The following is a 26599-nucleotide window of genomic DNA, read 5'->3' as shown; positions in this document are numbered from 1 at the left end:
GAATACAGCAAATACAGAGGCGAATGCCAGCAGCAAACCACTGAACTGAGAATAGGACCCCCGTTGAAGGAATCAGAGAAAGAACTGGAAGAGCTTGAAGGGGCTCGAGACCCCATATGTACAACAATGCCAAGCAACCAGAGCTTCCAGGACTAAGCCACTACCCAAAGACTATACATGGACTGACCCTGGACTCTGACCCCATAGGTAGCAATGAATATCCTAGTAAGAGCACCAGTGGAAGGGGAAGCCCTGGGTCCTGCTAAGACTGAACCCCCAGTGAATGTGATTGTTGGGGGGAGGGTGGTAATGGGGGGAGGATGGGGAGGGGAACACCCATAGAGAATGGAAGGGGTCGGGGTTAGGGGGATGTTGGCCCGGAAACCGGGAAAGGGAATAATAATCGAAATGTAAATAAGAAATACCCAAGTTAATAAAGATGAAAAAAAAGAATACTAAGCCTGATGAAGATGCATAATCAGCTACATCTAAGGTGCCTAAGACTGTGAATCAGAATTACTACTTCCATTATATTTATTGAGGCTCTATAGAAGTAGTTTTTAAAGCTCTGTTATTACCTAGACAACACAATAATTATAAAATACTATGAAAATAGTGGAAAAGGAGGGAAACTCATGTACATGAATGTATTGTGTGTGTTGTAGTGGTAAAAGCATCAACAAAACATTGTTTTCACTTTTTGCTGTTAGACAATAAGAAGTTTAATGGCTGAAAGCTATCCATTATTTCACAATTTCTATGTGTCAGGAATCTAAGTACAGAGTCATACTCTATTCAGTTCTCAATAAGATCAAGGTGCCATCCAGGGGTTCAGTCTCATCTGAGACGTGGAGGCCATTTTTGTTTATTTATTTGTCTGGCTGGTCTAGAACTCATATGTAGACCGGGCTGGCTTTGAATTCATAGAAACCTGCCTGTCTCTACTAGCTGAGTGTTGGAGTTAAAGGCACACTCTACCACATTTGGCCTGGGAATCATCCTCTTTTAAGCACACAGTAAAAACCAGTCCCCTGTGATTATGGCTCTGAAATTGACTTTGTGTCATCTTTGTCCATATTTGGGATTAAATTTATATTATCCTTGAATATGTAGGACAGTAAAGCAGATAACCATGGTAAAATAGTACATGTCACTCTTCTATTTTCTTTTCCAATTTTCAGCCATGATTAAATATTAGTTCTAGGACAGCTAGGGCAATGTAAAGATACTATCTCAAAAAACAAAAAACAAATATATGTGTCTAGTGTAGGAACAATTAGTGACCTTGCTGCAAGGGACAAATAGGAAACCTATTTCCAACAACTACAGAATGATAATAATAAATAAATATATGCTTTTTTATACATTGAGCTAACTCGGTAAAGTTGTAACAAAGTCTACTTGGTAATGATTTAATTTTTTACACAATACAGAATGAATTTAACATTTTAGTTTTTTCTTTATATTTATGAATTAGATGACTTTGTGTCATCCTTGCCCATATTTGGGATTAAATTTATATCATCCTTGAATATGTAGGACAGTAAAGCAGATAACCATGGAAAAATAATTCAACACGCCAGTCTTCACATTTTTTTTTGCAATTTTCAGCCATGATTAAATATTAGTACCAGAAAGCAATAGGTGGTCTACAAGAACTTTCAGACTTTAATGGGTATATGATTAACCTGGAAAATTCTTCCCCTCTCCCTCTCCTCCCCGCTCTCTCTCTCTCTCTCTCTGAACGGGTTTCTCTGTGTAGTTCTGGCTGTCCTGGAATTCTCTCTGTAGACCAGGCAGGCCTCAAACTCAGAGCTCTGCCCATCAGGCCTTCTGGGTACTAGAATAAAGGTCTGTGCTACCATGACCTGGCTACCTGAAAAGTTCTTAACTCCAAATCTTGAACCTTTAGATCTAATTTGAGAACTGAGATACTGAATTTCCAACAATCTCTCAAAGATAATGTCAATGCTGGTGGTTCATAAATAGGAAGATTTTTTTTTGAAAGGGCATCACGCTGTAGCCTAGGCTGCCCTAGACCTACTATAGGGCCAAGTCTGACTAGGAAATCACTATGCAGGCCAGGGTTGCTTTGAACTTGTGGCCAGGCATCTGTTTCACCCTCCCAAGTGCTGAGTCACTACATGCAGCAAATGACAAATGACTCATTATTTTTTTAAGTATTGTATATTGCATCTAGGGCCTTGAGCCTTGCCCATGATAGAGAAGTGTAACACCCCTGACCTACATTCCCAGAAACCTTTCTTTTTTTACATTTTGCTTAAAGACAGGCTCTTCTAAACTCTCCTGCCAGGGAGAGAAGGGGAAGAAGGTGGTGCAAGGTTCTATCTCTATCTGAGGAGTTATTGGCATTTGGCAGTTGTTGAAGAGTCAGTTTTCTTTAAGTTTCCTGTTAGGCTAACCAAGCTCTATGGCAGGACCCACACCCAAGAACAAACTGGACTCAGAGAAGTTAGAAATAAGAACATAATCAGTAACAGCTGTGGTAACATATTTTCATCAGAGCCCAGGTATCCTACCACAGTAGGCCCTGAATATTTCAACATAGCTGAAATACACACACACACACACACACACACACACACACACACACACACAGAGAGAGAGAGAGAGGGGGGGGACTTTAAAATCAACTATATGAAGATTATAGAGGTCTGTAGAGAGGAAATGAACAAATCCCTTAAAGAAATCCAGGAAAATACAATCAGAGGAAATGAATAAATCTCTTAAAGTAAGCCAAGGGGGGAAAAACATAGTTGAAGGGAACAACAAACGAAACTGTTCAACACATGAGACTGGAAGTACAAACAATAAAGAAAACACAAAAATGAGGGAATTCTGGAAGTAAGAAAAAATTAGTTAAGCGAATAGGAACTACAGGGACAAGTGTCCACAACAAAATATAAGAGATGGAAAAAGAATCTCAGGTACTAAAGATATGATAGGAAAAATAGATACATTGGGCAAAGAAAATGTTAAATATAAAAAAATTCCTGACACAAAACAGCAGGAAATCTGAGACACTATGAAAAGACCAAATCTACGAATAATAGGGATAGAGGAAGGAGGAGAATCCCAGCTCAAAGGCATAGAAAATATTTTCAGCCAAATCATAGAGGAAAATTGGGAGATACCTATAAAGGTACAAGAAGCAGATGGAACACCAAATAGACTAGATCTGAAAAGAAAGTCCCATCACCACATAATCAAAACACAGAACAATGAAAGAATATTAAAAGCTGCAAGGGAAAGAGGCTGAGTAGCTTGTAAAGGTAGACCTACTGGAATTACACCCAACTTCTCAATGGAGACTCTTAAAGCCAGAAGCAGTTGGGCTGATGTGCTGCAGACTCTAATAGAGAGACCATAGATGCCAGCCGGCCCTGATTACCATATCCAATAAAACTTTCAATCACCATAGATGGAGAAAATAAGATATTCCATAATAAAGTCTGAAGGAGTCTGAGGGGATGGAAGACAACAGGACACCTACCAAATCAACTAAGCAGGGCTCATATTCAGAGCTTGGGGAACACACTGAAAGAGAGGACCGAAAGACTGTTGGAGTCAAAGAATCAAGGATACCACGAGAAAATCCACAGAATCAACTAACTGGGGCTCACAGGGGCTCACAGAGACTGAAGTGGCAAACATGTGGCCCTGCATGGATCTATGCCAGGTTCTCTTTATACATTATGGCTGTTAGTTTGATGGTTTTGTGGGAATAACTGTGGAAGCATGTGTCTCTGTCTCTTTTGCCACCTCTTGGGATGTTTTGTTCTATTTGTTGCCTTGCCCAGTCTCAATATCAGGACCTTTTGCCATGTCTTACTGTGGTTTGCTTTATAAGGTTTGTTTGTTGTCTCTTGGAGGCCTGCTCTTTTCTGAAAGGAAACAGAGGGGGGAGTGAATCTGGGAGAGAGGGTAAGTGGAGAGGAGCTGGGAGGAGTGGAGGGAGAGGAAACTGTTGTTGGGGTGTATTGTAGGAGAGAAGAACCTATTGCAATAAATAAAAAAAAAGAGCATGAAGTTGCATGGGTGGAGGTGGCAGTGAATCTGAGAGATGGGCGTGAATATGACCGCAATACATTGTATGAAATTCTCAAAGAATTAATACAAATAGAATAACTAATTCCCCAGCAGGCCTTAAACTTTCAATGGTTCTTCCTTAGTCTAGTGAGTAGTTTGGATTGCAGGCCTGTGCCACCAAGCCCAGCTTGAATAAGAAGATTTTAATGGAAACAGGGCAATGTGGAGAGGCAATGGTGGCAGGGGGTAGATAAGGTACTCTTAGGAAGCTTTTTTAAGCAGATGACATTTGAGCTGAAACCTGAAGGGCAAGAAAAAGTCATTAACAAATCTGCAGGAGAGATGTTCCAGGCAGAGAGGAAAGCAAGTACAAAAGCCCTGAAGTGAGAAGAACTTCTGGCATTTTCAAGTAACAGAAAGATCCTGGTGGTCTCCGCAAAAAATACACACTGTTTTCTTTAAATTCAGTAGTAATAAGTGGAGAGAGCACCGTATTTGGAGTCATTAAATCTAGCTTTCGTCCCAGTTCCCATTAGCTGTGCAACCTCTGTCAAGTCGCAACCTGTTTCCTCATAAATATGCGATAAAACTGTTAATAAATAATGCCCATCTTCCAGGGTTGATGTGAAAATTAAATAAGGTATAAAAAGGCACTTGATGAGTCGAAAACTGCTATGTACAATTAGGTGAAATTATTGCATAAAGTATTATTGTGCGAGCTGTGGCTGCCCAGCTATTAATAGTAGCTTTTCTTGTTTCTACTTCAGTCTCTTTAAGATGTGTCAAGATGCTGCACACCAAGTTGGCCTGTCTATTGCACTGTTCTTGCTCTATTAATGTACAACTTCTATTTCACCTTATATTCCCAGGTTCTATGGAAATTATACTCGCTTTATTTGGTAAATAAATGTTTGCTCCTTTTTAGCTCATTAGAAAATAACTACTTGAATATTCCAAGGTTACTCGTTTTTTTTTTTTAAATTGAGGACCTTTCCTTAAAATGAACAACACTGTAAAATATATTCACTCCCTTTAAAGACCTCAAAATTGGGGCTGCAGAGATGGTTCAGTAGTTAAGAGTATTTACTGCTTTCGCAGAGGACTGAGGTTTAATTCCCAGCATGCATGTCAGGCAGCTAACAACTGCCTGTAAACTCCAGCTCCAGGACATCCAATACTCTCTTTTGGCTCCCTTGGGCACCAGAAGTCATGTGTACATACCCAACAGACACATACTAAACCATCTCCCAATGAATTAACATTATACAAATTTTTTTTTTTGGTTCTTTTTTTCGGAGCTGGGGACCGAACCCAGGGCCTTGCGCTTCCTAGGTAAGCGCTCTACCACTGAGCTAAATCACCAGCCCCAACATTATACAAATTTAACAGTGCATCTTTTAATCCTCAGTGGAGAATCTCGTCATTAAAACAGAAACACATATCTAGTTAACATTCAGAGAATAAGAGATCATGGCCCTATATGGGATAATTTATACCACATGCCTTTTTCCATGGGCTCAGAGAATGCTATGGAAGAGGAAATAATTTAAGAGTCAAAGGTGGTGGACACAACAGGGCAACTGCACATATGAAATCACAGTGGTTGGGACAGCATGCACATGTCTTGCACAAGATCAAGTCAGAATCCCAGCATGAACAAAGGAAATGGTTTGGAAGTCCAACTCCTCATAGAACAATTGGCAGTTGTTAACTGTTGGGGCAGGGAGGGCCAGTTTTCTTCAGGTATGTGGTCCCTACAAAGCTGTCCATGCTCCAGTATACGGTCCTAAGCCCTTGTACATATAGACAGCACCAAGTGGACTCAATGGATTTAAAAAAACAAGCACACGAAGTTTGCAGAGACAAGTGGTGGAAATAGGGAAGCATTTGCAGGAGAATGGGGGAATGGGGGATTAGAGCAAACTTCATTATACATGTATATTTATGAAATTCTCAATAAAAAGGAGGAAAAAACAAAACAATGTCTGAGAACTTTTGTGTGTTTGATAAGTCAATTCCTGTAATTTTTCTCATTTCATTTCAGAAGAAAAAAATTTAATTTCTTCTCACCTTAAAAAAAAATAAATCTTTAAAGACCTGAAGAATGCTGCTTTATGTCAATAGTACCTGTTGTTATTAAAACCTCAGACTTTGAGAAATTATCTATAGTATCAGGTGTAAGCATTTCATATATTTAAAATCTTTTTCTGATTAAAATGTAGGATTCTACATGGTTTCTTGAATTTTTCATTTAGTTTTATGTTTAAGAAGTAGCTAGTGGGGGCTGGAGAGTTGATTTAGCAGTTAGGAGCACTTGTTGCCCTTGCAAAGGATCTGGGTTCAATTCCTATCCATACAGATGGTAACTCACAACTAATTATAGGTCCACTGAACCTCTTTCTAATCCAACACTTCCACTTAAGCCAGAGTGGTTTAATGGATATATAAATATTATTTTACTCTCCTAACTAAGGCACCCAATAGCTGCAGTATACAGCATTGGCTTCTTAAAACGAAACGGAAGGCCTTTTGCCATCAAGACTTTCTGTTCACCCCTGCTTCATCTCCTCCTATTTTGCCATATACTTTCTGGATGCCTGAGCCTGAAAGTTTTCTTTCTTTTAATATATCCATCTTCTTTACATGGAGGGGAGGGATGGTCAACCTCTTTAATCTGAAATTCTAATTATCTTCTTCCACAGAAACCTGGTGTGTGATATGCCTCTCAGAAGAAGGTGAAGCTAGCTGCATGGGCCATATATATCTTTTGACTTTTTTTTCAGGACATCTCTCATTAGTTTATAATGCTTCTACAGAGTTAATTCAAGATTACTTGCCTGCCTTGGGTAAAAGGTTTGAAAATGAGCCCGGTGTGGTTATGCATGCCTTTAATTCCAGTTCTCCAGAGGCAAGGACAGCAGGACATTGGAATTTGTGGCCAGCCTGGTTTACATAGCAAGTTTCACAGTAGCCAGGGCTTCATAAAGAGACCCTGATGGGGGAAGGGAGAGAGAGAGAGAGAGAGAGAGAGAGAGAGAGAGAGAGAGAGAGAGAGAGAGAGAGAGAGAGAGAGAGAGAGAGAGAGAGGTGTGTTGTTTAAGGAGAGATTTTTGAGACTGCATTAATGAAATTGTACCTTTTTGACTCCAGGTTTTCAAGTAGCATTTATATTTGGAAATTGTTTCCCAGATACCTGTAAACATAGTTCCGTGGTATTTGGTTTGATTATAGTGCTGACAAAATAATACAAATGTGTCTTTAAATATGCACTTTACTATATAATATGTTCACTTACCATCCACCTAGCAGTTTTTCAATAAGAGACTCCGAAGAAACCAAAGGGAAGAGCTACAAGGAGGCAAATTAATGGAATAAAATATGTGTGTACCCTGAGAGCCTCATTGTCCCAACAGCAAAAGACCAAAGGCAAATCAGGAAAATAAAAGGTTTTACAAGAAAGGGAGCGACTCTCACTGATGAAGCCTCCTCCAGGGGACAATTTGTCTGTACTTTAATCCTAAACGTTAATGCACAGGGAAAATGAGAGTTATGGAGAGGGTGAAGCATGGCATTGAGTTGGAGACAAGAAAGGAATAGAATGGCAGACAAGATAGGGTTGTCATATTTACCAAAGCAATACTTGGGACATAATTATACCAATACATAATTTGTTATTTATCTGAAATAACATTTAAGTGGGCAATCCTGTATTTTATCTGGCAACACTAAGAAAAGAGAGAAGGACAGTAGTCCAATGCTCTGGGCTGTGCAAGAAAAAGCCCGAGTCTCAGGGGAAAAAGAAAAAAGCTATACCTAAGCACAGGCATCCTCAGATACAAGCTATTTCCGGTGTCGGACGCGAGCAGGGGGGGAGGGGAGAAGCATGAAAGCCGCGGCGCTCAGTCCGCCAGCGTCCCACAATCCTCCTCTCTCGGTTCCTTTTCCCTCGCTCAAGATGGCGCTGCTCGCGATACATTCTTGGCGCTGGGCAGCCGCGGCGGTCGCTTTCGAAAAGCACAAGCATTCGGCAGTTCTGACCCGGTCTCTAGTCTCCATCTGCGGCTCAGGCCTGCGGTGGAGTTCGTACCAGAGCGGCGCGTCAGGAAGCGCTCGGCTGTCCCAGGTGTGTTGCCGCGCTTGAGAGAGTAGACTGAAGGACAGGGGAACCTGATAGGGAAAGGGTTGCCCTCCTGACCTTAGGTCAGAGAGAGCACTCTCAAGAAAGATTGTCAGGACGAACTCACAGTGGCGGCGAGTGTAGAAGCTAGGGTTAGGAATTCGAGGTGGAGAAGAAGAAAACCTTTGGGGACAGCAGAGAGCCAGGAGGTTTCAGACACAGGGCACCTGCAGTGCCCGGGTCCTGTAGGGGTTTGCCGGTTGTTTTTTAAATGTGAGGCAGACGGAGCTGCTTTCAAAAGTTAGTCTGGAATTCGGTGCTAAGCAGCTCGTGCTTCAGGTTGTACTAAATCGGAAGTAAAAATCGCGAGTGCACTTCAACAGGACAGACAGTACACCACCTACAAACAAGTAGCACATTTAATTGGTACGTTAACTCCCTCACTGACAAGCGAGCTCCCTCATAGGCAAAAACCATAATTATCCTTTTCTCCAAAATGTACACTGCTCAGAGACAGAAGCTTTATTATCCTTTGCTATGACTATTCAATTACCTTCTTTGCGCACTCCCTTAGGAGTGACTATGGTACCTCAGAATATTGGCTTCCATTAGCTCATTCAATAATAGTTTGTTTTTAAAAATCATCTGTAGTACTTAGACTTCATTTTATGTTTTTCTCATATATTGACAATATTTAATTGCCACCACGTGTTCATCAGTATAACCTTAACATACTGTCATTTTTGTTTGGAAAACAGTTTCTTTTTTTTTTTTTTTTTTTTTTTTTTACCTTATCTTTTATTTTATTTTTTTTATTAACTTGAGTATTTCTTATATACATTTCGAGTGTTATTCCCTTTCCCGGTTTCCGGGCAAACATCCCCCTCCCCCCTCCCCTTCCTTATGGGTGTTCCCCTCCAAACCCTCCCCCCATTGCCACCCTCCCCCCATAGACTAGTTCACTGTGGGTTCAGTCTTAGCAGGACCCAGGGCTTCCCCTTCCACTGGTGCTCTTACTAGGATATTCATTGCTACCTATGGGGTCAGAGTCCAGGGTCAGTCCATGTATAGTCTTTAGGTAGTGGCTTAGTCCCTGGAAGCTCTGGTTGCTTGGCATTGTTGTACTTTTGGGGTCTCGAGCCCCTTCAAGCTCTTCCAGTTCTTTCTCTGATTCCTTCAATAGGGGACCTATTCTCAGTTCAGTGGAAAACAGTTTCTTAAATTATGATTCCCTGTCAACAAACATTTAATGCGTACTACTATAATCATATAACACCGTTTAGATAATAGAGGCCAAGAGAAGCATACAGTTAGACCTTCGAGGAGTGTATGGTTTGGTTTTGTTTTTACAGACAAGGTCTTGCTCCGGAGTCCAGTTAACCCTTAAACTTGTGATCCTCCTGCTTCAGCCTACTGAATACTGGGATGACAGGCATAAAGTGACAAGGATTGTACAATGTTTAAAATTTAAAAATATTTTAAATTGACAAATAATTGGGTATATTTATGAAGTACAATGTGATATTTGATACATGTATAGAGGTGATCAGTTTAGAGTAATTGGCATAGTTTCATCCTGAACGTTTATAAGTATAGAGAATAATATTTTAGAGCTGAAAAGAGTCTTCACTATAATGCTATGAAATGTTAGTAGTTAGAGCAGCACCTATTTTAGGTGAAATAAAGTAATATAGAAAAGAAACTCTAGTGCTTTTTGAATATTAAGGGAGGAATTGTTTTGTGAATTTTTGTTCACATATTCTCACAGTATGTAATTACTGGGATGACTATGAAATGTATTTTTTTGCACTATGCTCTAGAACTGTAGCCACTAGCTTGCTGCAGCCATTAAAATTTTAAAAATTAATTTCTTGGTTTTATTGGCTACATTCCAGGTATTTAATAGCCAGGTGTGGCTGGTACCTGTCAACAACATAGCTGTTGAAAAATACTGTTTTAAAGAATATGGTATCTAGCCCTACTAATTTTGCAGATAAGGAAACTAAGCCGAAAAAGTTGATAAATGAAAGGTTTCAGGGCTATTCATTCATTTATTGCTTTCTTTGTGTCAGGTACTTATGAAATATGACTCTGGTAGGCACTAAGGCCACAGTAAATGTTGACTTGTACTAATAATGAATAGAGTACTATTAATGGTGGGAAACACCTTAAGTATAAACATTTTTCTTAAACTTGGAGGATTTTATATACTATTTAAAGTGTATAGTTCATTATATAGCCACCACTATACGATATTACTTCTATTAAAAAGATTTATAAATCACATTGCAGTGCTGGGGATGAAATTGAAGGCCTTATAAAAGCTCGGCAAGCATTCTACCACTGAGCTACATCCCAGTCCACGAGTTTATATAAGTTGGAGTTTATTTTATTAATATTTAAAATAGTAGAAATTGAGGTATTATGTAGTTTCTTAGTAGTTTTTAGTATAAAAATTCCTGGTTTGTATTAATCCTGACACTCAGCAACACCCTGTGTTCATTTGTAACTCATCCATTTAAAAGGACATAGTAATGGATCCTACATGTTGCCACATTCAATCGCCTCAAAAAGAAACCTAATTTTTCTCTGTCTTTCTATACCTTTTGTCTTCTGACCAGGTCTAATCAACCACTAACTCATACATTCTTTATATATTTGTCTATTCTGGACATTTAATATGAATAGAATTATATGATATGTGTTCTCTTTGTTTGATGTTGTTTCCTTAAACCATTGTCTCCTGGTCAAGACAGGCTGGCTGGTCTTGAAATCTTTCTATGTAGCCTAGTCTATGTTTGAACTGATTATAAGGCATGTATTACCACACCTCTCAGTATATGATGACCTTTTTTGACTGTTGCTTTGATTTTGCATCATTTTTAAAGGTTTGTTTTAACTATGGCACATGTACGTGCAAACTATTTTTTGTGGAAATAATGGTTTGGATATACAAGGTTTTCTTTTTTTTTTCTTTTTTTCTTTTTGGTTTTTCTTTTTTTATGGACTTACTAAGTAGGCTTGACTGTCCTAGAATTTGATATGTAGGCCATGTTGCCCTGGAGCTCATGGAGATGTTAAGATTAAAGGCGTGTGTCACCATACCTGGCATGGTTAAGGTTAGCCCTGAGTTTCTATTTTTTTTCTTTTAAAAATGATTTCATTTTTATTTTTATGTGTATTGGTGTTTTGTTTGAATGCATGTCAGTGTGAGGGTGTGAGATCTCATGGAAGTAGAGTTGTAGACTATTGTCGGCTGCCATATAGGTGCTGGGAATTGAATCCAGGTCCTCTTAACAGCCTGTGCTCTTAATTGTCGAGCCATGTCTCCCACCACATAGTTTGATAATTTCTTGCTGTCTACTCCTTTTGTGTGGTGTCTTCCTTTTGTTGTAGACCTTTCAATTAGTCAATTAAGTTACTAGTGTGAGAGCTCTCCAATTTTTTAGGTAGGTTCTTATGTAGGTACTTCATTCAGTCCTTATGCGTTTGGATTTTCATTTTCATTCAACTTTAGAAAGTCTTTAATTTTTTTACTTAATTTCTATCTTGACATGTTCTTTTTCATTCACCGGAGAGCCATTGAGTTTCCATGATATCCAGATATAATCTGGTAGTAAGATAAGATTCAGGGTGTTATTTCAATTTTCTTGTATCTGTTGAGATTTGATTTGTGTCTGAGTACGTGATAATTTTTAGAGAAAGTTCCATGAGGTGCCGAGAAGAAGATAAATTCTTCTGTGCTTGAGTAAAATGTTCTGTAAATATGTTAGGTTCATTTGGTTAATTTTAAGTTCAGTTAGCTCTGTTTCTTTGTTTAGTTTCTGTCTGGATGACTTGTTTATTGAGGAGGTGGGATTTGAAGTCTCCCAATGTTAGTGTGTGAGGGTCAGTATGGGATTTGAGCTGTAGTGCTGTTTCTTTTATCAACTTGCATGCCCTTTTGTTTGGGCCATTGATGTTAAAATTGCAATGTCTTCTGGGTGGCATTTGCCTTTGACTATGTCTTTCCCTAACTGTTCTGATTAGTATGGTTGGAAGTCTATTTTGTTAGATATTAAAATGATGACTCCAGCTTGCTTCTTAGGTCCATTTCTCTGGAATATCATTTTCTATTTATTTTATCCTGAGTTGATGTCCTTGATGTTAGGTGTGTCTCTATGATGAAGCGGCAAGATGGATCCTGTTTTCTCATCCATTCTGTTTGTGTCTTTTTATTAGGGAATTGAGACCACTGACGTTGAGAGATGTCCATAATTGTTGATTCCTGTTATTTTATTGTTTTTCTGGTGGTAATGGTGGTGGTAGAGAGTTGTGTGTGTGTGTGTGTGTGTGTGTGTGTGTGTGTGTGTGTGTGTGTGTGTGTGTTTATTTCCCATTCCTTAATTTGCTGGTCTGGGATTATTTATTCCTTTGCTTTCTTGCATGTGCCTATGTGCCTAACCATTTTAGGTTGGATTTTCCCCTCTAATGCCTTCTGTAGGGCTGGATTTGTAGATAGATGTTCCTTAAATTTGGTTTTGTCATCAAATGTCTTTATTTTCCCCATCTATTTTGATTGAACATTTTGCTGTATATAGAAGTTTGGGCTGGCATCTGTAGTCTCAGAGTCTGTAGACCATCTGTCTAAGTCCTTATGGCTTTTAGAGTCTCCATTGATAAGTCATGTGTTATTCTAGTAGGTCTTCCTTTATGTGCTACTTAGTCTTTTTTCCTTCTTTCTTTGTTCTGTACATTTAGTGTTTTGATTATTATGTATTGAGGGGACTTTCTATTCTGGTCCAGTCTATTTGGTGTTTTGTATGCCCATCTTTAGGTTAGAGAAATTTTAAAAAATATTTATTTTCTCTTTTATTGAAAATGGGTTCTTTTCTCATCTTGTATATCCTGATTACAGTTTCCCCTCCCTATACTCCTTGCAGTTCCTCCCTCCCACCCGTCCTCCCATCTGGATCCACTCCCTTTCTGTTTCTCATTAAAAAGGAGACAATAAAATATAAAAAACTAAAATATAGTAAGAGAAAGCACAAGTTTTAGAGATCCACTTGTTCACACACATTCATGAGTCCCATTAAAATACTGAAAGCTATAACACATATACAGCGATCCTGGTGTAGACCCATGCAGCTCTTGAGTTTTCTACTTTAGTATCTGCGAGTTCATATGAGCTTTGCTTAGTCAATTTAGAGAGACTTGCTCTCCTGGTGTCCTTCATCCACTTTGACTCTTACAGTCTTTCTGCCTCTTCTTCTGCAGGGTTCCCTGCACCCTCAGGGAAGGGATTTGATGGAGACATTCTATTCCATTTAGACCTGTGTGTTCCAAGACTGTCAGCCTCCCTACCTCCCCCCCCCATGTCTGGCTGTAGGTCTCTGTATTTGTTCTTATTTGTTGCAAGAGGAAGCTTCTCTGGTGGCTAAGTACAGCACTGATCTATGAGTAGACTATAATTAGGTATAGAGGAAGGGACCGGGGACACATGGGTCTCTGAGAGGAGGAAATAGAATAGATTTTATGGGTGGACTGAGGGCAGGGGTGGAAGTTAGGAATGGCAGGATCAGGTGGGTTGGTGAAGGGAAGTGGGGATGAGGAGGGAAAGGCAGCTAGAATTTAAGGGCACTTGAAGGGTAGTGGAAGCCTCTGGAAGGCTAGTACAGTGGACAATTCCTCCAGCTTTTGAAGGCAATCCTAATGAAGTCTCCAAATAATGGTGGAGACAGAGTCTCAGTTGACCATCTCTTGTCACCAAATGAAGCTTCTAGTATGAGAACTGGGATAGTTGAATTGTTTGTCAAAGGAGTCCCATGGAAATTTCTCCAAACAAGCAAGCTTGATACCAAGATAATAGGTTGCTTCCCATAAACTGACATCGAGGCCCCATTGCTGCAGACAGTACCTGTACAATTCGCTGAACATGGATAAATCTAGCTAGTTAGTAACTACATAGAACCTTCCCCCTATGTTTTAGTATCTTTGATAAGGGAAGGTACTCTTCAGGCCAGAAGAGAAACCTAAACACCAACCCAGCCATAAAACCTTTGATCTACAATGCTCTAATAACAGCAAAATATGCTAGGGCAGTGTTGGTGCAAAGCTTGTGGGAGTAACCAACCAAAGTTTGATTTGACTTAAAGCCGTGAGATGGAACCTATATCAGACATTGCTTGGGTTACTGAGAACCCAGAACCAGTAGATAGCTCAGAGAACTGTGGTAAAAACAAGGACTTCTGATCTTAAAAACAACAATAATAACAAAATGTAAACCTGGGGTGGTGGCATACACTTTCAATCCCAGCACTTGGGAGGCAGAGGCAGGTAGAGCTCTGAGTTTGAGGCTAGCTTGGTCTACAGAGCAAGTTCTAGTGCACCCGAGGTTGTTAAACAGAGGAGCCCTGTCTTGAAAAACCAAAAAAGAAAAAGGAGTAGAGAAATTTAATTTTATTTTATGACGTTTTAAAAAATATTTTCTGTGTCTTTGATCTTCTCTTTCTTCTAATCCTATTATTCTTAGATTTCATCATTTCATAGAGTTCTAGATCTCCTGGATGTTTTGTGCCAGGAATTTTTGTAGATTCAACATTTCCTTTGATGTCTCCATTTCTTCTATTGTATCTTTATTGCCTGAGATTCTTTCTACCATCTCTATTGGTGAGGCTTGCCACTGAGTTTTCTGTTCAAGTTCTTAATTTTTTCATTTTTAGATTTCCCTCAGTTTGGGTTTTCTTTATTGATTCTCTTTCCATTTTCAGGTCTTGAAAACTGTTTTATTCATTTCCTGCCACTGTGTGTTTGCGTTTTCATAGATTTCTTTAGGGGATTATTCATTTCATCTTTAAGGATTTCCATAATATTTATTAAGGCTACTTTAAGGTCATTGTCTTGAGCTCCTGCTATGTTGTAATACTAAGGGTCTTTGGTAGAGTTTCTGGCCTCTAATGAAGACATTTATTGTCTTGGCTGTTAATCATTTTTTTGTTTGTTTTTATATTGGCATTTAGGTATCTGGGTTTGGGGAGATTTTAATTCTAGATACTGATATCTGTTTTTTGTTGGGTGGGTATTTCCTTGCTTTCTGTTGCTCTCTCTCATTCTTAGGACAGTGTGGGAGCTGTGTGCTGCCTGGTGGGAAAGTCTCCTGAGACCCTCATAGCTGTGGGCACTGAGTGTTCCAGGTAAAATGTGTTCCTGGTTATTGCAACCTGAGACTCAGGGATGGGCATTGGCTGGGGGCAGTGGAGATGAGACTGGGGGATTGGATTTGGAGGGGAGGATAGAAGTGAAGATTGCCAGTTAGTCTGACTGCTGTCCTGGTCTGTGAGGTTGGTGTGTTTTCAGGGAATGTTTATTTATCATTTCTATCTCTCTCCACTTGTTCTTGTGTGTTTGAGTTACTATCTGGAGTTATTTCCCTAGCTCAGTGGAGCTGTACTCTTCTTTGGGATGTCATTTGCAAATGCATTGCTAAAATTTTAACACATTACATAAATACATCAGTAATTTTATAGTTGCCTTTTACGTCAGATTAAATATGAAAACTGGAAAATTATGCACTTATCCTTGTTTTATAATTATGTAATTACCTTTTCTGATGCTCTTGTTTTTTTTTATATTTATAAACCTGAATTATTATTGCACTCACCCCCTTTTTGTGAGAATTTCCCCCAGGTGTTCTTTTGTAAATGGTTCTTTTGTATTGGTTATTTTATGTATTTACATTTCAAATGTTAACCACCAACCAAAGTGTAAATGGTTCTTTACTAACCCACTTCTCTTCAGGTTTTGCTCCTATAGGAATATCTTTATTTCATGCTAGACTTTTTTGTTTGTCTTTGTTTTTGTTTGTTTTTGTTGTTGTTGTTTTGTTTTTGGAAACAGGGTTTTTCTGTGTAGTCCAGGTTGCCCTGGAACTCACTCTGTAGGAGAGGCTGGCCTCAACCTCGTAGATATCTGCCTGCTTCTGCTTCCCAAGTGCTGGGAACAAAGTGTGTCCCACCGTGCTCTGCTTCACTGCAAGTTTTGAGTGGTCTTTTTGCTTGATAGCTCCCCCCAAAAATTAAGAATATTTGTATGTGTTAACTGATTGTGCTCTGACTTCCTTTTTTTTCCCTGCCAAGAAATCTGCTCTTAATTTGGGAATTCATTTGTTGGAGGAAGTCATTTCCTTGAAGAGTTTCACCTTGTTTTTGGCTTTTAGTATAGGTGTCTGAGGGTGTTTTTATGTTTCTTTTTTTCTGCATGTTAAGCATCTTGGGTGTGTATATTGCTGTGGCTGTTAATGAACTTGGGAAGTTTTCAGCCATTTTTTCATCAAATGATTTTTCTTCCGCTTTTTTACTCTATATCTGATATATGTCATGTTTAAAATTCTCATATTTTTCTGGAGTTCCATTTGTTTTTCATCACTCTTGTTTTCTATTATCCAGTTTGTATAATCTGTTGATCTGTCTTTACAATCACTAAATATTTTGCCATTTCAAATACACCATTAAGCTCTTCTAATGAATTCTTCAGTTATAACACTTTGTACTCCAGTATTTATGTTCCTTTTAAAAATAGTGTATTATCTGGGCTTCATGGTACACACCTTTAATCCTAGTAGTTGGGAGGCAGAGTGAGACAGATCTCCAAGTTTTGAGGCCAGCCTGGTCTACAGAGCATGTTCCAGGATGGACAGGGGTATACAGAGAAACCCTGTCTTTTTTTTTCTTTTATTGGATACTTTTTTATTTACATTTCAAATGTTATTCCCTTTCCCTGTTTCCCAGACATAAGCATCCTCTTCCCCTTCTTCTATAAGGGTGTTCCCCCTCCCCAAACACCCTCTTCCTATTCCTCTGCACTGGGGGGTCCAGCCTTGGCATGACCAAGGGCAAGAAACCCTGTCTTAAAAAACCAAAATCCAAACAACCAAATGAAACAATACAAACAAAAAAATAGCTTATTGATACTCTCTGTCATGACATCTTTATTTTTTCAGCATAAGTCACTTTAGTCTTTGAGCATATCTATAACAACTATTTTAAAGGCCTGTTTTCCTTAATCTTATAATGTCTCTTTATATCTGTAGACATTTCCTTTTGACTTTTTTCCAGGTCATATTTTTCTGGTTCTTAACTTGTGCCATGCTTATTTTTGTTTTTAAAGCCAGACATTTTAGATAATATTTACAGCAATTCTGTATACTGGTCTGCTTCCTCCTGCAGCCCATTATTGACTTATTTGTTTAGGAACTAGTGGGTCATTTTAGTGCTTTCTGCCTTATTACTGCTGGTTCCTCTATTAACCCTTTTACTTTGCTTCTCAGGAGGCACAGTCTATTTATTGTATGCCTGCAGTCAGCCCGGGATGATAATGGTTTGCGCAGGGATCTCTTTGTGTCTTGCCCAGTTACCTACAGTAGTTGCTGGCAGATTGTTTTCAACATGCCCTGGGGCATAAATTGTTGCACTTACTCAAAACTGAGTTCTTTTGAAGAGATGGTTGCTAAGGTCTGTGTTTGAGACATTTTTTCTGACTCCTAGAAAGCCTTTTCTGGTTGTCTCACACCTCAGATTTTTGGTTTTCTCAGGCACACCAGTTTACCTGGTTTAGCTTCTAAGCTACAATTCTACCAGTCCCTTCCTAGTTAATTGTTTTTGCTTTTAAGAACAACTTTTACTCTGAAATGTTTTTTATATCTAGTGGCAAGTGTCATCAATTATTTTTAAAAATTTGTTTTTGTTATATTAACTATGCATATGTGTGTGTCTGTGTGTTTGTGTGTTTCTGTGTATGTAGGTATGTGCATGTATGTTCAGGTACCTGCAGAGGCCAGAGAAAGGAGCAATTCCTCTTGACCTGGAGTCCCACAGGAACTTGTGTGTCTCCTGAAGTGGGTGCTGGGAATTTGAACTTGGGTCCCCTGAAGAGCAGCATGGCAGTATGTGATCTTAACCTCTGAGCCATCTCTCCATCCCCTGCAGTCAATTCTCACTCCTATCAAAATCTCCCAGAAATAGCCGGGAGCTGGAGTGGGCAGTGGTTCACTTGAGAGTGATAGCCTCACCAATTTGGGGGTTGAGTGCTGGGGTGAAGAAGCGGAAGCAATGACTTACCTCATATAGAACCAATGTGTTATAAGCCAGGACCAAGGTAATTGATCTTCCCTCTCAATAGTAGCATACCCAAGATAGACTTTTATTTAGCTCTTGAGCACAGTAGATCAGAGTTTAGCTTCAGAATGCAGTCACTGGGGTCAAGGGGGAGCAATGCTGATGTTTTACCATTCTCAGAAAAGTAGCAATTAGACTGGAGCCTTCAGGAATGACTCTGATAATCTCAAGTAGACTTTCTAGATTGTGACCAGGGAGGGAAACAGGGAATGGGTTCTGAGTCATCTCTTAAGTGATTTTACTCTTTCTGAGCCCTTGGAGACTTTCTAATGTAAATCTTATTTCATATGCTAAGTGGCTCTTTTATGATTTTTTTTTTACCAGTTTTGCTGGGGGTACCACTTCACTAAGAATGTTTGTATCAATTGTAGAATTTTCCTTTTTGCTCGTGTTTGAAACAGCTTCTTGTAACTGGCTTGCCTAGAATTTTCTATATAGACCAGACTTGTTTCAGACTTAGTGTTTGTTCTTGTCTTGGCCTCCCTACTGCTGGAATTACAGCCATGCCTTACTGATAATCCCATGCCTTTACTATATATAACAAAACAGTCTTGTTTTTTCTCTTTGGTTTGTAGGTGATTGTCTCAGTGAGGCCTGGAACACTTTTTATGTCAGTATGCTTTCTTTGCATGTTTCATGTGGAAGTTGTTTTAGATCCTATGGTGGTTTGAATGAGAGTGGCCTTCATAGGCTTATACCCTTAAATACTTAGTCTTCAGTTGGTAGAACTGTTTGAGAAGGATTAGGAGGTATGGCCTTCTTAGAAGAGGTTTGTCACAACATCAGGCATTGAGATTTCAAAAGCCTGCCATTCCCAGTATGTTCTTTGCTTCCTGTTTGCATTTTGAGATGTGAACTCACTTCCTGCCACTGTGTCTTTGCGTTGCCATCATGAACTCTAACCCTCTGAAATCATAAGCCTGATTAAATGCTTTTAAGAAATATATTGCCTTGATTAGGGTTTTATCACAGCAATAAAAAAGTAACTAAGATAGATTCCTTTTTTTTTTTTTTTGAAGAATCTCTACATAGCCGTGGCTGTCCTGGAACTCATAATATAGATCAGACTGGCCTCAAACTCACAGAAGTCTGTCTACTGCCCTTTGCCTCCCAACTGCTGCAGTTAAAGGCGTGTGACAGTATTCCCTACTGTGTTCACTTGTTGGTCTTGACCCCATGAACAGGGGATTGGGGCTTTGCTTTTATTTGGCTCTCCCCATTTTTCCACATCTCACTGGCTGCAGATAGTTAACCAACAATAGAAAAGTTAAACGACTTCTTCTGGATGAATGTAAATTCACCGAAGTGGAACTATAACAACAGCACTAGGCAGCAAGTAATTGTGATTCTATTTTTCAGAGATCCTAGTTCACATTCAATTTTGATAACATAAGGTGCATATTAAGAAATTACAGTGATTACTGAGAAGATACCAAAAGGAATGGAAGTAAAAACTAAAATCACAGGAAACAGCAAAGAGGTCTTTACGTCTTAGTACAGAATTTGAAAGAGTAGGGTGTGAGTCAATGACATTTAAATTATTTGAAAGATGATTATTTAAACAAAATTAAAAGCTTGTTTTACTACTTCTGTGGTAGCCATAGTTATTGCTGATATAACATAGAGCCATGGAAGTAACTGGAAGAGCAATTTAATACATAAAAGAATGGCTTAGACTAATACGTCCATTGTCATTTGGGCTATTGTAACAAAAGACCATAAATTGGATGGTTTATGAACAGTAGGAATTTATTTTCCACAGCTCAGGTTACCAGCAGATGCTGTGTCTGATCCAGGCCAATTTCTGGCTCTTAGGTGGTACCTTTCCGCAACATATTCGCCTGGTGAAGTAAACTAGCTGTGTGTGGCCTCATTTATAAGGGTACACATCACGTTCATGAGGACTATCTTCTTAATGCCCTATTTATTTCCCAGTGGCCTCAGCCTTTTAATTCTGTACAAGTGTGTGTGCGTGTGTGTGTGTGTGTGTGTGTGTGTGTGTGTGTGTGTGTGTGTGTGTTAGGTTTTGTTATTAAGGTGATGTCTTAATTAGGGTTTCGATTGCTGTGAAGAAACACCATGACCACAACTCTTAAAAAGGAAAATGTTTAATTGGGGGGCTGACTTAATAGGTTCAGAGGTTTAGTCCATTATCATGGCAGGAAGCATGGCAGTGTGCAGACAGACATGGTACTGGAGAGGAGCTGAGAGTTCTACATCTGGATCTGCAGGTATCAGGAAGAGGGAGTGATACTGGGCCTGGCTTGAGCATTTCATTCAAACAACTACATTCCAATCCCTGGCCCCCATAGACTTGTAGCCTTATCATAATGTAAAATGCATTTAGTCCAACTTCAAAAGTCTACATAGTCTGTAAGAGTCTCAACATTGTTTAAATGTCCCAAGTTCAAACTCACTTCTGTGACTCATGGGACTCTCTTAACTGTAACCCCCTGTAAAATCAGAATTGAAAAGCAGATCACATACTGGTAACATATAATGGCACAGACTATACGTTACCTTTCCAAAAGGAGGAAAGGTATCATAATGAGGAAATACTCAACCAAAGCAAGATTCAAACTCAGCTGAGCAAACTCCAAGCTCTGCATCTCCATGTCTGATATTCAGGGCTCTTTAGATCTGCAGCTCCTTTCCGCATTGCTAACTTTAACACACCATTCTCTCTCGGGCTGGTTCTATTCCCCAGTACCAGTTTTTTTGGCAGATAATCCATGCCTCTGGCATCTTCAACATCTTGGGGTCTTCAAGGCAGTCCAGGCATCACTGTCACAGCTTCACAAAATGTCCTCTCTGGGTCTCCATGCAGACATCCTGGCCACCTATCTAGCCTCAGTGGCTTTCCTTAGTCTTGAAGGGAGCCTCCATAACCCTTTTCTTGACTCCAAAGCCAGAATCAAATGGCCGAAGCTGCCAAGTTCTGTTGCTTACTGGGGCTGAAGCATGTACATTTTCTCTGACTTTCTGCTTTTGATGTTTTCTTTCACTGCCTAACCTCTGCCGTCTTAGACATTGCTCTGTAGACCAGGCTGGCTTTGAACTCTGAAATATATCCATACATTGTCTATACAATGTTAGTTCCTAAAGGCAGACTAAATAGCTGTTAATCATAGTTTACATAAGTTTTTTGTTATTTTAAATAGTATGTGTCTGTCTGTGTCTCTGTGTGGGTAGGGTTTGTACGTGTGAGTACAGGAGGCCATAGAAGCTGGGGATGTCCTCTGGAAGAGCACCGAGTTATTAACCCTAAGCCATATCTCCAGCCCTAAATAGGTATTCTAAAGATAGAATTCGCTTTGTATCATTCAAGAATGCAACTTACTTTGTTGGCTAATTTAGTAGAAGTAACACAGGTAAAGCATTGGTCACAAGAGTTAGATTGTGTTAAGAGATTCTAGAAAATAATCATTAAACTATACAATAATTAGACAAAGATTGTTAGGAAGAGTTTTTTTTTTTCCTTCCACTGGGATGGAGAGGCAGGATGGGGTGGAGCAAGGTGTCACTGTGTAGCTCAGGCTGGCTTCAAGCTCATCTCCCTTCCTCAGCTTTCAGAGTGCTGGCACTGCTGCACAGCTCCATTTTATGGAGTAGGAAACGTGCTGAACGCAGCTTTGCCTTAGTGTCAGTCAGGACGGTTCCTTGGTTGTAAGGAAGAATAGCAACAGTGTTATAAAACTTTTAAATAAGAATGAAACTTCTAGAGACAAGAGTGATAAGGAATGGTAAAGTTTTAGTGTGAAAGTGGCACTAGAGATTGAGAAGATGAATTCTGAAGATGCATTCAGAATAGTTGAATAAGTAACGCTTTCTCAGCCTTTGACACATTGTTTTGAATTAGTTATTAAGATTATAGAGGGAATAAGTTTCTAACAATGTTTCTAAACTGTGATAATAACACTAGGCCCTTTGAGAATCTACAAAAAAATGAATATACATGCATGCTTAATTTCTAATGTAGTTTCAAGGGGATTATGAACTGTGTCATCCTGATTAAGAATGCTGACTGGACTGGTGATATGGTACAGTGGGTAGAAATGCTTGCCGCACAAGCCTGACAACCTGACCTAAGGTCAGTCCCTGGACCTCGTGATGGAAACAGAGAACCCAGTGAAACTTGCATTCTGATCTCTATACCTCCCTACCATACATTTAAAAAAGAACCCCTGATATTCTGATATAACATGCAGGTTAGTGGGTCTCTAGTCAAGTTCTCTAATAGCGGTAGGATAAAGGGAGCCTGTCTCTGAGTAGTGATGCTTGAAATGGAATGGAAAACTACACAATTTTTTATTAAGTCCATGTTATGTTGTTATGCTATATGAGGTCTGGTAAGATGGCTTACTGAGTAAAGGCACTTGCCAGCAAGCCAGATGACTTAAGTTTGATCCTGGATTCCACATGGTAAAACAAGAGAATCCATTCTTGTAAATTGTCTCTGCCCTCCATATATGTACTGAGGTAGGTATGTACACACACACACACACACACACACACACACACATACACACACACATACACAGACACACACACACATACACAGACACACACACACGTATGCACAGGTGTACACACACGCGCATGCATGCATGTGCAGCATGTCCCAAATAATAAATAGAAATATAATAAAGTTTTAAAAAGAAGTATACTTTCTCATATTCTAACATAAGGTATATAAGAGATAAAATGACATCTTCTGTATTTTATCTTTTAGTGTAGTTTGCGTTTTTAATTGTATAACACAGTATTTAAGAAAACACAATAAAAACATCAACCCTACCTCTTAAACTTTCTGTTCTCCTTTCTGATCTCTATTCTGGTAGATAAGTCTTTTAATTAAGATTTAGGGTTTTTTGTTTTGTTTTTATTTTTGTTTTTTGTTTTGATTTTTGATTTTCAAGTCAGAGTTTCTTTATGTAACCCTGGCTGTCCTGGAACTCACTCTGTACACCAGGCTGGCCTTGAACTCAGAGATCTGCCTATCTCAGCTTCCTAAGTGCTGGAATTAAAGACATGTGCCACTGCACTTAGCTAAGAGAGAAATAGGTAAATATTTTGATTTTTTTAAAGATTTATTTATTAAATGTAAGTACACTGTAGCTGTCCTCAGACACACCAGAAGAGGGCATCAGATCTCATTACAGATGGTTGTGAGCCACCACGTGGTTGCTGGGATTTGAACGCAGGAACTATGGAAGAGCAGTCAGTGCTCTTAACTACTGAGCCATCTCTCCAGCCCTTATATTTAGATTTTTAAACAGGTGGTTTTTCTTTTTTAAAATACTATATATTAATTATACAAAATATGCAAAATAGTGTATATTGTTATGACAGACATAGAGCATATCTATCATACTCTATGTACTGTATAGTATTCCTTAGTTATTAAAAATGGTTATAGCTCCTTCTGTCCTTTGTAATGTTTTAGCTTCTGACCTAGTTTTAGGCTCTTGTTATTATATATGAAACTTCTTCCCCAGCTCCATACATAAGAAATTGCTCTTCTAATGCATCCCATATAGCCCTTCTTCCCAAAGCACACCCTTTGCCACGTCACTTCCCTGCTTATAAATTTCAGTGCTCTTTACATGGTAGGTTGACATTTAAAGTTCTAAAGCCATGTTATAAAGCTATGAATTGTTATATAGCTATATTAACTATTTCTCTAACACTTTCTAGGATCTGCTATCCACCGAGATTAGTTTCTTGTTTTGGGATCTTTGTGCCTTTTCATGTTCTTCATGTTTGCCATCCTTGCCTATCTGGGATCCCGTTTCTGACTCCTCCCTGCTTGTTTTCAGATCTTAGTTTATTCTAGAGTGTCATTTGTGTAGGCTCCTAAGACACTGTTTTTTTTTTTTTCTCATCTGAGTACCTGTAACACCAATTCTTTTTTTTTTTAACTTTTATTAATTGGATTTTTTTATTTACATTTTGAATGTTATTCCCCTTCCTGGTTTCCCATAACCCCCCTATCCCATCCCCCTCTCCTTCTTCTATAAGGATATCCCCCTCCCCAAACACCCCCCTTCCCGACTCCCACCCTGACATTCCCCTACACTGAGGGGTCCAGCCTTGGCAGGACCAAAGGCTTCTCCTTCCATTGGTGCCCAACAAGGCCATCCTCTGCTACATATGTAGCTGGAGCCATGGGTCTGTCCACGTGTACTCTTTGAATGGTGGTTTAGTCCCTGGGAGCTCTGGTTGGTTGATATTGTTGTTCTTATGGGGTTGCAAGCCCCTTTAGCTCCTTCAATCTTTTCTCTAATTTCTTGAACAGGGACCCTGTTCTCAATTCAGTGGTTTGCTGCTAGCATTCGCTTCTGTATTTGACATGCTCTGGCTGAGCCTCTCAGGAGACAGCTATATCCAGTTCCTGTCAGCATGCACTTCTTGGCTTCATCAACATTGTCTAGTTTTGGTGGCTGTGTGTGTGTGTGTGTGTGTGTGTGTGTGTGTGTGTGTGTGTGTGTGTGTGTGTGTTTGTGTGGCCATTCCTTCAGTCTCTGCTCCAAACTTTGTCTCCATATCCCCTTCTATGAATATTTTTGTTCCCCCTTTTAAGGAAGACTGAAGCATCTACTCTTTGGTCATCCTTGAACTTCCTGTGGTTTGTGGACTGCATCTTCCATAATCTAAGCATTTGGGCTAATAGCCACTTATCAATGAGTGCATACCATGTGTGGATTTTTGTGATTGGGTTACCTCACTCAGGAAGATATTTTCCAGTTCCATCCATTTGCCTTTAAATTTCATGAAGTCATTGTTTCTTTCCAGCTTCTGGCTATTGTAAATAAGGCTGCTGTGAACATAGTGGAGCATGTGTCTTTGTTGTATGTTGGAACATCTTTTGGGTATATGCCAAGGGAGGTATAGCTGGATACTCAGGTAGTTCAATATCCTATTTTCTGAGGAACCTCCAGACTGATTTCCAGAGTGGTTGTACCAGCTTGCAATCCCACCAACAATGGAGGAGTGTTCCTCTTTCTCCACATCCTCCCCAGCATCTGCTGTCACCTGAGTTTTTGATCTTAGCCATTCTGATTGGTGTGAGGTGGAGTCTCAGGGTTGTTTCGATTTGCATTTCCCTGATGACTAAGGATGTTGAACATTTCTTTAGGTGCTTCTCAGCCATTTGATATTCCTCAGCTGAGAATTCTTCGTTTAGCTCTATACCCCATTTTTTAATAGGGTTATTTGGATCTCTGCAGTCTAACTTTGTGAGTTCTTTGTATATTTTGGATATTAGCCCTCTCTCAGATGTAGGATGGGTAAAGATCTTTTCCCAATCTCTTGGTTGCTGTTCTGTCCTAATGTTCTGTCCTTTGCCTTACAGAAGCTTTGCAGTTTTATGAGGTCCCATTTGTCCATTCTTGATCTTAGAGCATAAGCCATTGGTGTTTTGTTCAGGAAATTTTCTCCAGTGCCCATGTGATCGAGACTCTTCCCCACTTTTTCTTCTATTAGTTTGAGTGTATCTGATGTGCTGTGAAGGTCCTTGCTCCACTTGGACTTAATCCTTGTACAGGGTGATAAGCATGGATCGATCTGCATTCTTCTACATGCTGACCTCCAGTTGAACCCACACCATTTGTTGACAATGCTATCTTTTTTCCATTGGATAGTTTTAGGTCCTTTTTCAAAGATCAAGTGACCATAGGTGTGTGGGTTAATTTCTGGGTCTTCAATTCTATTCCACTGGTCTATCTGTCTGTCTCTGTACCAATACCATGCAGTTTTTATCACTATTGCTCTGTAATACTGCTTGAGGTCAGGGATGGTGATTCCCCCAGAAGTTCTTTTATTGTTGAGGATAATTTTAGCTATCCTGTGTTTTTCTTATTCCAAATGCTTTTGCAAATTGCTCTTTCTAACTCTATGAAGAATTGTGTTGGAATTTTGATGGGGATTTCATTGAATCTGTAGATTACTTTTGGCAAAATGGACATTTTTACTTTATTAATCCCACCAATCTATGAGCATGGGAGGTCTTTCCATCTTCTGAGATCTTCAGTTTCTTTCTTCAGAGACTTGAAGTTCTTGTCATACAGATCTTTTACTTGCTTGGTTAAAGTCAAACCGAGGTATTTTATATTATTTGGGACTATTATGAAGGGTGTCGTTTCCCTAATTTCATTCTTGGCTTGATTCTCTTTTGTGTAGAGGAAGGCTACTGATTTATTTGAGTTAATTTTATACCCAGCCACTTTGCTGAAGTTATTTATCAGCTTTAGTAGTTCTCTGGTGGAACTTTTGGGATCAC

At 39.3% G+C, this 26599-nt stretch overlaps 1 protein-coding gene across 1 annotated transcript in view; it reads left to right on the top strand.

Annotated features, from left to right (window-relative positions):
* Positions 1-7993: 7993 nt before the first annotated feature.
* The window catches only part of Abcb7 (ATP binding cassette subfamily B member 7), a 141169-nt gene continuing 122563 nt past the window's right edge, over positions 7994-26599 (top strand). Inside the window, 1 exon segment of the mRNA NM_212518.1 lies at positions 7994-8173. Coding sequence (NP_997683.1) covers positions 8006-8173 — 168 coding nt within the window. The 5' untranslated portion in view covers positions 7994-8005.

This window comes from Rattus norvegicus, chromosome X (genome assembly GCF_036323735.1).
Source record: "Rattus norvegicus strain BN/NHsdMcwi chromosome X, GRCr8, whole genome shotgun sequence".
In the NCBI taxonomy this organism is placed as follows: domain Eukaryota; kingdom Metazoa; phylum Chordata; class Mammalia; order Rodentia; family Muridae; genus Rattus; species Rattus norvegicus.
Note: the sequence above shows the minus strand (reverse complement) of the source record. Positions and strands in the feature narration are given on the sequence as shown.